At 39.5% G+C, this 15,366-nt stretch overlaps 1 protein-coding gene across 1 annotated transcript; it reads left to right on the top strand.

Annotated features, from left to right (window-relative positions):
- Window positions 1-4,912: 4,912 nt before the first annotated feature.
- LOC104430442 lies at window positions 4,913-6,851 on the top strand. The gene is made up of 4 exons (XM_010043195.3): window positions 4,913-5,498; window positions 5,634-5,728; window positions 5,973-6,459; window positions 6,545-6,851. Exons 1-4 carry the CDS (start codon window positions 4,951-4,953, stop codon window positions 6,639-6,641), a joined length of 1,227 nt encoding a protein of 408 aa, XP_010041497.2. The 5' UTR covers window positions 4,913-4,950; the 3' UTR covers window positions 6,642-6,851.
- The last annotated feature ends 8,515 nt before the right edge of the window (window positions 6,852-15,366 follow it).

The following is a 15,366-nucleotide window of genomic DNA, read 5'->3' as shown; positions in this document are numbered from 1 at the left end:
CCTGATAGAAGTTGCAGGTAAGATCATTACCTATGAGAGAAGGATGATCATTCCTGCACACACACCTGCAGTCTCCAGGCCAATGTCGATGTCAAGGTGAGCGGCTAGACATCAAGGACACGAAAAGTCAAGAATACTTAAAATCTTTTTCTTTTGTTCCCCAACAAAAACGACGTGCAGACCCCTGGAGTGTCATAAGTTGGCACAAAGGGACACTTAAGTGCCAAAAGTTACGAAAGTGACACTTAAGTACCAAAATCGGAGCAAAATTGATCACTTAAGTGCCACTCCAGCCAAAATCTAGCCAAAATGCTGACGTGGCGATTTTCTAGCGAAGGAGTGCAAAAACGGCATCGTTTTGGTGTTGACGTGATAAAAATAATTTTAACAAATTTTAACAAATTTTAACAAAAAAAAAAAAAAAAGAAAAGGTGGGGAGCGGTGGCAGGCGAGGCTCAGCCTGCTCCCCTCCTTTTTTTTTTTTTAAAGTAATTTTTTTAAATATTTGTATTTATATTTTTAGAAATTTTAAAGTAAATTTAGTTCTAAATTAAATTTAATTAATTTTTACATTAATTTATTACCACGTCAGCACCAAAACGACATTGTTTTTGCATTATTTAGTCACGTTAGTGTACAAAATGGAGTCGTTTTGCACTTGTTTGGTTGGAAATTGCACGTGTTAGCATTTTGGCCAAATTTTGGCCAGAGTGGCACTTAAGTGATCCATTTCTTTTAATGTGGCACTTAAGTGTCACTTTCGTAACTTTTGATACTTAAGAATTCCTTTGTGCCAACTTATGGCACTTGAAGAGATCTTTTGCCACAAAAAAACATAAACACTGCAATTCAACAAGAGAATAAAAAAAATGTAGTTAAATGAAATGATGTGAAAAAAAAAATTCAAAGTTTTTTTCTTTTCTTTCATTCTCTTTTTTTCTTTTATTCGTTTTCCCTAGCGCTAGGCGCTAGGCACTAGGGGGCACCCGGCCTCCCCTGTGGGTGGTGGCTAGTTGCTGGTAAAATGAAGGAGGAGGAGGAAGGATGGGAAAAAGAAAGAAAAAGAAAAAGAAAACGAAAAAATCAGAAAAATAATAAAAAATTAAAAAGTTATTTAAATATTATTAAAAATTATTTACATCACTGCCGATGGTAACACATGAGCGAGCTGGCATCCACGTCAATAATATTTGGCCAAAATTAGCCGAAATAGCTAAATTGGCAACAAAGTCAAAACAGTTAAGACAAATTGGCATTAATTTAAAAATTTTAGGATTCAATTGGTATCACTAAAAAATTTAGGATTGAATTGGCATCAACTCAAAAGATTTATGATTGAATTGACACCATTCAGAACTAAATCGACACAAATTCAATAGGTTTAAGACTTTTTTTGATACTTTTCCCTAACTTTTATGTGGGTTTTAAAGGTGATCATTCATTGATTAAATGATATCCTCCTAGACCAATTTTTAGGCCCATGGATATCGCAAACTCCTCTCAAATCTTCATTGGGACACGAAATCTAATCGGATGTACAATTCCGAAGCAACGGACACGAAGATAAAATTGGACGGTGTGGACAAGACATTGAATTTCAAAGCTCAATCAACTCGAGTGAGGTTCATCATATGTCCGGATAGATTAAATGATATCCTCCTAGACCAACTTTTAGGCCCACGGATATCGCAAACTCCTCTCAAATCTTCATTGGGACACGAAATCTAATTGGATGTACAATTCCGAAGCAACGGACACGAAGATAAAATTGGACGGTGTGGACAAGACATTGAATTTCAAAGCTCGATCAGCTCGAGTGAGGTTCATCAGATGTCCGGATAGACTCTTAATTTCAATCTTTTCACTTAATTTAAATCTTACGACAAATACACTTTAAAAAGAAAATCCAAAACACCCAAAATTTTCATTACATTGGACACATGAATTCAGAATTTTTTTTATTACTTTTCAAAATTCAGATAGTATATTGAAATCTTGACGGATTTCCAAATAAATGTTTCAGGATTATTTTCGGGTGAGGACCTATGCCCTGTGCTGCACTTCCTTAGGTGTATCTGCTCTGAATTTCACTCTTAAGTTTTCCGAATATGATCCCTCCGAGGAAGTTTACAAATCTCATTTTTCGGTCCAATCTGCACCATTTTTTCAAGCCGTGGTGCATCCGCATACTTTCCAGAATCTATCAATGACTTACCGCGTAAATCCGAATTGACTGAGAGTCCAAATCTGCTCACAAGTCAAGAACACATTCATTTCCCATTGCAAATCATAAGAAATTCTATTATTATCATCATCATCATCATCATTATCATTATTATTATCATTATCATTATCATTATTATTATCATTATTATCATCATTATTATTATTATTATTATTATTATTATTATTATTTATTTCCTTGATCGAACGAGACTCGGATCATTGACAACACCCCGCCATTATCATCAATCTTCTCGTTTGCTCACCTGCTCATCACCATCGGATCCAAGCGCGCGATGAACATGTGATTTCGCTCTGGCCTTGTGCTACATCTAGCTTGGTGCGAGGAACTGTCTAGCTTCATGTTGTAATATATTTTTTTTATTGTAATATTTTTTTTATAGTGTTAATATTATATATTAACACTATATTATATATATATATATATATATATATATATATATCGGATCTAGCAATCAAATCAATGTGAAATCACTTGAGAAATAAACAATGAATAATAAGAGGCAACTGAGATTTTTGTGATTAAGTCCTAGTATTGATATTTACTTTACGGGCTTTACGGGAAGAGCCAACAATAATTAATTCACTATAATCAAATAATTAAAATTACAATCACTGATAAATTTAAGTGATTTTCATACCTAAATTAAGTTTAAATGCGAAAATTACAAATAAGTAAACTCAAAACGGAAGCTTTAGGTATGGCCGAACCGAGAAGGCCGTTCAGGCCGTTCACGTTCCCACGACTTCTTTTTCTTCCCTTGCTGCGGCCTTTTTAAAGCAAAACTCACGCTTTTATCTTGTTTCCTCTGATTACTCCTTGGCTTCACAAAATAAAAATATATGTAGAGAACATATGCGAGCGAAGAAGTCGTTCCACTCAAAAAGAAATTCATGTGCAGCAATATCAAGAAAGGTCCAAGAAGTCGTTCCACTCAAAAAAATCCTAAGAGAATAGAAAAACAACTTCCACAGCCCCAAGAATCCAGATTTGCGCAGGATAAAAAGACCAGACTTTCTTTTTTTTTTTTTTTTTATAACAAATTAAATCCTCCAAGCCGGTCAAATTTCATGCACGGCTCATATTTGAGACATAATTTAATACTTCATTCTACAACTTGGCTGTTTCGCGAGGCTCTTGAGCGCAAATGTGTCAAACTAACGGAGAAAAACTTCAAAGGTGTTGGAACGCAGTGGGAACGAGAAGAACATGCGGAGACCCTAGCTTTGGTGATCGCTTATTTGCTAGGGTGCTGCTTTCAATAGTCAAAAGCTGAAAGCTTATATCAATACCATGTACTGATCAGCAAGCAACCAAAATAAGAAAAAAATACGGCAATAAAAATCTCGCTGTCCTGAAAAACAAAGGAGAAAACAGTCATGTGGGAATGCAAATTGAGTTAGTCTCGGTCAGTCGTGATCGAACAATCCGCTGATGGTGGCCTGGTCGAACGAACTGACCTTAAATTATAATATTCTCCCCCTTTCGTCCTAACTAAATGCCTCTTTCGTGTTTTATTAAAAACATGGACTTAATTTGATACATGAAAAATAGTTTAAGACATTGACTAATCATACTTCAAAGAGAAAAAGGCAACAGTGAAAAAAGTGCACCATCTTCATTAAAAGATAGTCCGATATCAGATAGCAGTCCTTTATCTTTCTAAAAGACTCAGGACTAGACTGATTTAAAAAAAAAAAAAAATCGAAATTTTGTATCACACGACATTTCTTCTAATGGAAGTTGTGCATTGAGTTCTTCTCATTTCTCTTTTTTCTTTCTTTTTCCCTATGCTCGAAATTGTCCTCGATTTAAGAATGAATGAACAATGCCATTTGCAAATAATATTATCTTGAAATGGCATCATATGCATGAATAATGCCATTTAATCATGTGTCAAGATAAGGAGGTGGAATACTTGTCCAAAATGTCATAAATTTATTGTATAGATGTAAATTTTAATTCTGAACATTTTAATTATATCAATTTATGACAACTCAACTTATAGCCTTTCATCTCATTAATAATATTCCATCAATATTTGGCCTTCAAATAGAACCGTGAAATCTCCGCTCTCTTTGGTTTTCTTCTCCACTGTTCTCGGTAAGCTCTCCGTGCACTCTCTCTCCTCTTCACTTCGGGCGCACACACTTGCACGAGGCACTTACTTTTCTTTGTGACTTTTGCTCTCTTCTTTTTTATGCTAGCTGGACCCACGCGGAGGTGGACTCACTCAACAAGGGACGATGCAGGAGCCATGCATTTTCCCCGTTTAATGTTTATCCACTCGAGACTTTGACCGATAAAATGCTCTGCGTGTGGATCAGATCTGCGTACGGACTCACGTATTAATTTAACATTGCCAACGAAGAAATCGCGTTTTCCATCCACGGAGACTTCTCTAGCTTGTTCTTGAATTTTCTTTGATACTTCTTCAAGTGAGAGTCTTCAAATTGAACTTGTACTCATCATCTTTTCTTATAGACATTTTCTAACAAGGAATTTTCTTAGCTTGTTCCATGATCTTGAGTCTTCATTTCTTCATGGCTATACAAGTAATTTTCAGATTTAGTTGAAAATGAATCACAATTTCCAACAATAATATACACAATGACTCAGAATCTTGAAAGCATCAAGTCTTGGATAAGAGAGGGCATTGAAAGAACACAGACTTAGATTCAAAAAGAGAAGGTAAATTACCAACAATGAAGAAAATCACTGCCCTAGCAATTGTTCTACCACTAGCCCCTCTCTCTGTGTACACATACAGATTGCTGCAGGAGAAAAGAAGTGCGGTCCCTCGGAACTACGACGTGTTCTTGAGCTTCAAAGGCCCAGACACTCGCACCTGCTTCACCGATTTCCTCTATAACAGCCTAGTAGCTGCTGGGTTCCATGTGTTCAGGGATAATGACTCGATCCCAGTTGGTGAGCAGATAGGCCCAGAGAAGTTCTGGGCCATCAAGAGTTGTAGGATCGCAATCCCAATCATCTCCAAACAGTATGCACAGAGTAAACGGTGCCTCCGTGAGCTCACCGAGATTATGGATTGCCACAAAAAGCATGGCAAATCAGTCTTCCCTGTATTCTATAAGGTGGATGTTGGCGATGTCCGTCGCCAACGCGTTAACTTTGAAAAGGCTCTACGTAAACCTGAGATTCATATCAGCCCTGAAGAAATGGCAAAATGGTGGAATGCGTTGACTTCTGTAGCGAAGATTAAAGGATGGATATCACAGACCATTGCTAATGGGTATGTATACATGTATATATGAATCCTGACAGCCTGTGCACTTGTATGAGAATGACCAATATGAAATTGCAGATTTAGGTGAAGGAAGGAATCAAACTGGACGCCTAACTCGGTTCTACACATGTATGTGCGCAGGCATGAAGCAGAGCTGGTGAAAATGGTGGTCGCAAAGGTCTCGAGTGACTTGAAGACGATGTGGATCGAACGACTCCCTATGTTCGTAAAATCAGGTATGTCATAATTCCATTTGAGCCAATCACCTACCTTTCCGAAGTATTCTTTGTGCTCATCATGTGAGAGCTTTGGACATTCTTCAATTCCCACGTAGAGAAGGCATGTAAGGTTCGTGCGGTTTATGACCTAGACCGATTTCGTGGCTTTCAAAAGTTACCTCGGTCTTTTTGGGATTTTTGTATAATTCGTCTTGCCAATATTTTATCATGATCACTTTTGGTTTGTCTTGCTGGATAGCAGTGCATCTTCACTTTTCAGAAAAGAAAAGAAGAGAAAGCCAATACCAAGTGTTCTTAGCTTTTCGCGGCCCTGATACTCGACACAGCCTTGCAGCTTACCTCTACATCAGCCTTGTAGCTGCAGGAGTCAGAGTGTTTAACGATGCTGATCCATCTCTCATAGGCAAAGATGTTGATCACGAGATTTGCAATGCCATCGACCATTGTAAGATATCCATTCCAATTCTCTCTAAAGATTATCCCTCCTCTCGTTGGTGCCTCGATGAACTTGCTCAAATGGTTGAATGCAAGAGAAGAAAGAGACAAAAGATATTACCCATTTTCTATAAAGTGAGGACCTCGCATGTGCGAGACCTATCAGGTGTTTTTGGAGAAAAGATCCTCAAACATGAGAAGATGGTCGATGAATGTACTTATGAGCGGTGGAAGCTAGCTCTCAAGGAGGTTGGATCCTTCAAAGGATGGGTATCGGAGAGAATCGCCAATGGGTACTTGCTTTCCTCATCCCATTAAAACCTTAGTGAAACTTTTTTTTACTATCGCTTACTTCAAATTTTATTTGGCAATTGGCAGACATGAAGGAGTACTTGTAAAAGAGGTCGTCAAGGAGGTTTCGAGGTTGTTAAAGAATCCCAAGTACATGATCCCCCATCCCTATATGCTAAATTGACCTAGCGCTAGAGTTAGTAACAACTCATTTTTAGAATTTGTGATTCTTGTTTTACAAGAGGATTTGCCTCGATGGTCAACTGTGTCATCATTTGCATTAATTTTCTGACTGGTGAGAAATTGTTTTGGAGTTAAGAAACATGTTTCACATGTTATGATATTGTGTAATCTATTTGAATGTTTTTTGCTAGTCTTTAGAATTATGGAGGGAAATAGATGGTACCTTTTTTTTTAATAAGAATGAACAAACCACGAGGTACTTCTTATGTCAATCTATGAATTCAGAATCCTGCTGGTGATCTTGACCAGTAGAAATTCAGAATCTTTGCTGCATCCAAGTCACATAAATCCTCTTCCCATTCACCCTTTTAGACATCGAAAGCTAAACATTGAAAATCTATCGGATTACAATCATATATGACATCCACAACTTTACCTGTCTATTTTCTCGTCTCCCAAATGTTGAACTTTGGTTCGATATGCACAAAGGGATTTTGCAATTTCGACATCTGAGGTATCGATGCTCTGTTAGATTCAACTTAATAACAATCCTCCAATGTCATTTTTCACCTATCCAGTTATTCACCCTTCTGAATATCAAGATTCTGTTGAATTCAAGTTACATGCATCGATTCGCCGTTTTTAAAATAGAAAATCTTCCATATTCATACTAAAGACTGACCCTTGAATCTCCGTCGCCTTCAAGTCAACTTTCCAAGCGGTATAGCTCTGTCTGAATTACGCACAAATTATCAAAGCTCGGTTAGATTTATGTACAGATGATTGACAATCTTCACAAGGGAAAAACTTCATGAACTTCATAAGCACAAAGAATCTGTGAAGAAAAGCAATTTTTCAAATCATACAATAAAACCTCTCTTACGGCGGCACAACACAGGGGTGCGCATGGGCGATCTGTGATAATTGTGGCATTCTTGGTGAACTTTAACCATCATTGTTTTGTCGCTCACGAGGTTCACTGGTTTCTTGGATGTTGACGATCCGTGCACAACTCGGGTGGGTCGCACCCGGTGCAATCCTAATTGTCTCAATGGTTCATATAATTACGATGTAAGATGAGTTAATAATAATTAGCTGGCAAATGTAAATAATACCCGGGTTGAAGATTCCTACACGGAAGTCGTGCGGGAAGAGTACAAACGAGTACCAGTGGAGAACGGGCGAAAGATTCCCCTTCCTAGATTTTACTCACGATAGCTTTCGACCGACCACTAGATGTCTTCTGATTATTTCTTTCTATTACTTCTATTCATTGGCATGTGGTTGCGGAAAAAATAACTACTTCCCAAAACGATTCTTATAAAGTAACGTGGCTGGCTTTTTAGTATGCATCGCATATGATTACACGGACTGATTCTTTTTACAAAGAGCCGATAAGAAAGAAAAAGAAACTGAGTCATATTCAAAACCCTCAGTCATAGATTATTGTATCACTCTTTAAATCAAAGTTATGTACTAATCTTTATATTTTCGTATGTGCCTATGCGGGAATATCGATTATATATATTTACATGGTTTATGGACCACTCTTGCCTATAATGGGCCACGACACAATTGTTTGCTCGTGAAAATACGCGAAGCGCTATTTATTAACAAATTCGGTGCTGCACTTGGTGCCCGCTAATTCTTCCCTCTTTTAAAACACAAAGTGTTTCAATGTTCAAATAATTTACTCATGAGTTGGCAGAAGTAGTGGGATACAGGTTTTGAACATTGATAATTTGACTCTTTAAAAGTAGACTGTATGCAAAGAAACCACAACTCATTAATTCTCTCCCTCTGGTGAGAGCTCTCTCTACCTTTTGGTAGCTCTTTTTCTTTCGACTGAAAACCTCACTCATATTTTCCTTTCCGCTGTTTCTTCCGCTCAATTTCTGCGCTTCGTCTCTTCTTCTAGCTATGGCTTCTTACCCACTGATAAATCTTCACTCTCTAGGTCATCCTCATCCTTCTTCCATCTAAATCGGGTCTTGCATGTCCTATATCTTGAACTCCACAGTAGCAGAACGCTTGAAAGGGCCTTTCTTCGTCCACCGATGGTCCACTCGGACTCTCTTTGCCTTGCTAGTCTGCGGCTTCGTGCATTCCACTTCCCACACCCTTAATTAGTGGAATTGACCTGTAATTTGTGCAATGGATGCCCTTGGTGAAAACGAGGACTCGACTTGCTGCTCTGTGTAGCCGGATGGGTCGCCTTTGGTCTGAACAACCGATTGAAGTTTGGGATGAGGCAGCTCCTACAGAAAAATTAGAAGAATGTCGTCTCAGCTTAGTAGGTAAAGTCCTCACTAATTCCACTGTCCATTTCCAGGCATTTCAAAATTCTATGCAGAGGGCATGGCGTCCAGCTCACGTATCAATTTCGCAAGCAGAAGATGGTATATATGTGGTGCGATTCAAAACAGAGGAGGTTAAACAGCGTATACTTGATAATGGCACGTGGTTATGTGCAAACCATCTCGTTATCCTGAAACCTTGGCTCCCGAACACACCGTTGCACTGTTATGATTTTTCCTCCCGTGCGTTCGGGTTCGGAGTCTTCGGCCTACCTCTTGAGCACTTTGCACCGAGTCCATCATACGTAGAGCAGTTAGGCATATTGGACGGGTTATAGATGTTAAAATTGATCAAATAGATGGTTTTAACTTTAAAGCAGTAAGGGCTCGTGTTGAAATGGATATCCAATAGCCTCTGAAGACAGGGATCTTGATTAAATTGGCCAGGAAGACCTTTTGGTTAGATTTTCGATATGAAAAATTATCCCATTTTTGCTATTCCTGCGGCAAATTAGGACATTATGCAACGTACTGCCCAGACTTTCCTTTGGATGACAATGCACTGAAAAACCTTGACAGTATGTATTATGGATCGTGGCTACGGGCGGAAGTTAACACTCATAGTCCCTTTTGGCGTACCTTTTATGCGCCTGCTCACATGCTGGATGACGCCACTGAGACTATTCCGGAGACCCCTCAGCCCCCTGCACAGTTTCCTCTTGCTCAGACTGTTGTTCAACAGGAACAGGAATCATCACTTTCTTTGGACCAAGTCTCTAATAAGAAGGACAAACAGATAGTTGAGGTAACTGAGTGCAATCAGCTCCTTACAGCTGTAGTACCCCTTCGGTGGCAACCCCTGGCCGAAGATGCTTCAAGAAGGGAGCGTGACAAAGAAATACTAGTACAATATCAACGAAAGAGTCACACCACTGAACTGGCTACTACTTCTCACAAGTCTAAGAAATCAAAGAGTTCCCTCTTGAGTGCAAGATCGGGCCCAATCAAAAAACCTAAACGATACATCTCACATGACTTACCTTCCTAGATTCCAGATGGCCTCGATGAATCCTCTCTTCAAGAAACTCCTGTCCTCGAGACACATGAACCCCTCAGATGGGCTATGGTGGCTGGCCCGAAACAGCCACCTTTTGAACAATGAAGCTAATTAGCTGGAACTGTCAGGGTTCAGGCAATCCCCTGACAGTTCAAGCGCTTAGGGTCTTAATGACCCAGGAAAAGCCTGACATTTTGTTTATTATGGAGGCCAAGAACCAAGAACGATAGATCTGTTACCTGCAGCAACTTCTGAAATTTTCTGATTGCCTAATAGAACATCCTACTGGTTTGGCGGGTGGTCTGGCCCTCTTTTGGAATAGCAAGGTCTCTATGGACTTGGTTCATCAGTCTTCAAACCTTTTTGACGTGATCTGTACTGACTTGGAGGCGGCAGTTGTAATGCACCTTACCTGTATCCATGCGCCTGCAGTCACTAATATTAGGCAACAATTTTGGGACGATTTACGTCTAATTAGTTCTAAGAATACTCTCCCTTGGTTGTGTGTTGGAGACTTTAATGATATATTGTATCCATGGGAGAAAATGGGGAAGCGTCTTGCAGATCCTTACCGTATGCAGTCATTTCGAGATTTCCTCAATGACTGTTCTTTAATGGATTTGGGCAACAAAGGCTGCGCCTACACGTGGACAAATAATAGACATGATGAAAATATTGTTAAACAAAGGTTGGATAGAATGTTGTGTACCGAGGATTGGAGAATCACCTACCCATTTGCTGAAGTATTAGCATTACCAGCCATTGCTTCTGACCATAGTCCCCTTTTATTGTTCACTGAAGCTGTTGGTGTTAAAAAAAGATGCACTTTTTACTTTGAATCCTATTGGCTTCAGGACAAGGAGTGCCGAGATGTAGTAGCTCAATCTTGGGCTTCTCCACAGCCTGGTCCAGCGTCTTTACTTCAAAAGCTCAAAGCAACATCCTTCGCCCTCTCATTGTGGAGTCGATCAAAATTTGCTAATGCTAGAGAACATATAAGTCATTTGAAATATCAGCTTCAAGTTTTAATAAACCAGCCGTATGGACAGCATGACCAGACCTCAATAGCCAACCCAAACAGCAAATTCAATCATTATGGCAGCGGGGAGGAACAACCCGGGCTATGCGCTCAAGGGTTAACGGGCTTAAGTGGGGAGATAGAAACACAAACTTTTTCATGCCTCAACTATTCAACGAAGACAGCGAAACAGAATATGCATGTTACAAGATGATCAACTTCGATGGATTAGAGACCAGCAACAGCTTAAAGAGATGACAGCATCCTTTTTCCAACAATTATACACAACGGCAGGCACCGTAACTATAGTCCTACCATCGCAAAATGCAATCCACTTGTCTCGGCGGAGATGAATGAGAAGCTTATAGCTGAGGTTACTCGAGATGAGGTACGCATAGCGGTTTTCAATTAGGCGAGCTAAAGCACCGGGTCCGGATGGTTTAAATGGGCTTTTTACCACTCTCATTGGGATATAGTACAAGATGATATTTATATGGCTGTGAAAAACTTTTTTCAGACGGGTGATGATACCTGATTACAATAGGACTTATATCTCCGATACCAAAGACATCCAACCCATAAAGGCTAGATCGGTTCCGACCAATCGCCTATACAACTTTATTTACAAAATTATCTCTAAAGTCCTTGCAAATAGACTTAAGCCTTTGCTACCACACCTAATAGCACTAGAACAGAGCGTTTTTGTCAGTGGGCATCAAATTCAAGATAACATCATAGTGGTTCAAGAGATTCTTCATCATATGAGGACTCATAAAAGAACTAAACAATTTCAGGCAGTGCTCAAATTAGACATGCAAAAGGCTTACGACAGGGTCGAATGGGATTTTCTTAGAGACTATCTTCTCCAAATTGGATTTCATGATAGATGGGTTCATTGGATCATGCAATGTATTTTAACTGTATCTTTAAGTGTGAAGTTCAATGGTGAAGCCCTACCCTATTTTCACCAAATATCAAAGTCCGAGACAAGGTGATCCTCTCTCACCTTATCTCTTTATCTTGATGGCCAATGTTTTATCTTTGCTTATTACTCAAGCAGTGGAAATGGGGAATATCACAGGTATTAAATTAAACAGATGGTGCCCTGTTCTCTCACATTTGTTTTTCGCCGATGACGCTATATTTTTCTTAGCTGGAAAAACCATAGAGTGCGAGAATGTAGCCCATGTGCTCAATGAATACTACCTAGCCACAGGACAATTGGTGAACCGAAACAAATCGGGTCTCTTTGTTACTAAGCTGTGCCCTATTGTTTTACAACAAAACTTAGCCCGAGAACTTCGCGCCCCACCGATAGACAAACGGTAAGTATCTTGGAATACCTTGATTGGGGACATTCTAAAAGGAAATGTTTTCATGGATATTGGGTCGGGTGCAATCTAAACTTCAAGGTTGGAAAGAGAAGCGATATCAAAAGGGGGCAAGGAAGTTTTAATTAAATCTGTTGTGCAGGCTATTCCCAGTTTTGCTATGTCTGTTTTTAAGTTACCAGTGTCCTTTTGTAGAAGAATTGAGCAGCAAATTTCCAGATTCTGGTGGAAATCTAGTACTAATAGTTCCGGTATTCATTGGCTAAAGTGGGATGCACTTAAAAATAGAAAGGATGAAGGGGGTTTGGGTTTTAGAGACCTTATTGCTTTCAATAAAGCCTTACTAGGAAAACAAGCTTGGCGAATATCACAACAGCCTTCATCACTATCTAGTAAAGTTTTGAAAGCACTATATTTTCCTCTTCAAGATTTTAGAAATGCCCCTAAAGGTACTCGTCCCTCATGGGTTTGGCAAAGCATACTACTAGGACGGGATTCGATAGAGGAACACATGCAATGGTCTGTGGGGGATGAAACTCTTATTAACCCTCGCCAGGATAGATGGTTGGCATCAGGAATTATAGGGGGACCAGCCCCCCGAGGAGAACCAGAGAAGCTTGCAGGTTTTATGATCCCAAATAGCAATGAGTGGAATATTTCCCTTTTAAGACGGACTTTTGATTGTCATACGCAGCGAGATAATGTCTATTCCACTTCGGCCACAAAGATACAAAGGGCAGACTCATTTGGCGAGGCAAGCAAAATGGATCTTTTCTTTGTAAAGAGCTGTTATAATCTACTACGAAAACAGCAACTGAATCACAACTTAAATCAAGCGTCATCCTCCTTTCGGATACCTCGCAGATTGTGGCATGCAGTTTGGAACATGAATTCCTCACCAAAACTCCGGTCTTTCCTATGGTCAGTATGTAACAATGCCTTACCCACTCGAGAAAATCTTTATCACCGTCATATTATATAAGATCCCATATGCAGCTTATGTACAAATCAGGCTATTGAATCACCAGAACACTTGTTTCTCTTCTGCCCTTGGACACTACATATATGGGCACATCCATAAATCAACATACAGCAGCATATCAAAGCAATTAATCGGATAGAAGCATGGCTGATCAACTTTTCTAACATCAGTTGACTCACGACTTGGAAGCAATTGCATCCATCCTCTGGTACATTTGGAAGGCTCGTAACAACTTCATCTTTCGTCAACAGCAACCCCAACCAGCCCGTATAGTGCAGACAGCCTTAGCTCATGCCATGGCAAATCGGATCCCATCTCGACAGAAACAGACGAAGAACACACAGCAAACAGATCAGCACTCATCTTGGCGTCCGCCAGACCACGATGAACTGAAACTAAACATCAATGCCGCTTACCAACCTCAGAGTAGCGAAGCATCGATCGCATGTGTCTGCCGTACCTCATCAGGCCTTTTAATTGACGGATTTGCTCGATCGGTCGTGGCATCCTCAGCCCTGCATGCGGAGGCGACAGCGCTTAACCACGCGCTACCCTTTGTGCAGGACAAGGGGAAAACTTCAGCTTGGATGATCTTGGAAACCGATTGCTTCGTCCTGGTCGAGACGATCTGCCACAACGCACTGCCTCCATGGGAAATCGAGCCTTGATCGCCGAATGTGTACAGCTGCTAAAGCATGTTGCCCTAATCTGCGGCTCGTCCATTGCGGGAGAGGGATCTAAACATGGTGGCGGACCGAGCTGCGAAGGCCCATCAAGGCGGGGCTCGCTACCCGCGGATTGGGTTTTCAATCCTCCTTTGTTTTTACGTGATTTGTTGTCTTTTGATATGTTGCCAAACGTTTCCTCCCGTCGGTAATATTATCTTCTTTTCTGATCAAAAAAAAAAAAAAAAGTAGACTGTATGCAAGCCGTCATGAATGGAAATTTTTGTTTTATATAAATAAAAGAATAAATAGATGTTAGTTGACGGCCAAAAGAAAAAATGATGTCCCATAAATTTTTGTTTTATCTTGAGTTTTTAACAATGATGATCCATCTCTCATAGGTAAAGATGTTGACAATGAGATTTGCAATGCCATTGATCACTACAATATTCCATTCCTATTTTCTCTGAAGATTATGCCTCCTCTCGTTGGTGCCTCAATGAGCTTGCTCAAATGATTGAATGCAAGAGAACAAAGAGACAAAAGATATTACCCATCTACTATAAAGTGAGGACCTCACATGTGCGAGACCTATCGGGTGTTTTTGGAGAAAAGATGCTTAAACATGAGAAGATGGTCGATGAATGTACTTACGAGCAGTGGAAGCTAGCTCTCAATGAGGAGGGATCCTTCAAAGGATGGATATTGCCAATGGGTACTTACTTTCCTCATCCCATCAAAACCTTAATTGGATCCTATTAGAGCTCACTTCAAATTTTATTTGGCAATTGATAGGCACAAAGGAGTACTTATAAAAGAGGTCGTCAAGGAGGTTGCAAGGTTGTTAAAGAATCCCCAGCACATGATCCCCCATCCCTATCCATTGAATATTGACTCAATCCTAGAGTTAGTAACAACTCATTTTTAGAAAATGTGATTCCTCTTTTACGATAGGATTTTCCTCGACAATCAAATGTGTCATCATTTACATTAAGGACTTTTGAGAAATTATTTTGGAGTTAAGAAACATGTTATGCATGTTATGATGTTGTGTAATATGTTTAATAAACATATATCTTTCCGAGTAAGTTTATCCTTCGTTATTTGTCTATGCTTCTTTTTAAGGAAACTTGTATCTTCTACTATATGTTGGTAATATCCTAGTCATTAGTTATATTCCTCATTTATTACCATCTTTGATTGCTCGATTCCCATAGGAATTTACTATGAAAATTTTTTTGGACCACTTCACTAGTTGCTTATCATTGAAAATCATCACTATGATATGTTTTTATCTCAAGCAAAGAATGTTGATGGCCTTTTGCACAAGTTTGAACTTGTTAAGGCTAAGCTTGTGTCTACTCCCTTGGCCATGA

Source organism: Eucalyptus grandis, chromosome 4 (genome assembly GCF_016545825.1).
Source record: "Eucalyptus grandis isolate ANBG69807.140 chromosome 4, ASM1654582v1, whole genome shotgun sequence".
Taxonomy (NCBI): Eukaryota; Viridiplantae; Streptophyta; class Magnoliopsida; order Myrtales; family Myrtaceae; genus Eucalyptus; species Eucalyptus grandis.
The sequence above is the reverse complement of the archived record's forward strand: the minus strand, read 5'-3'. Positions and strand labels throughout refer to the sequence as shown.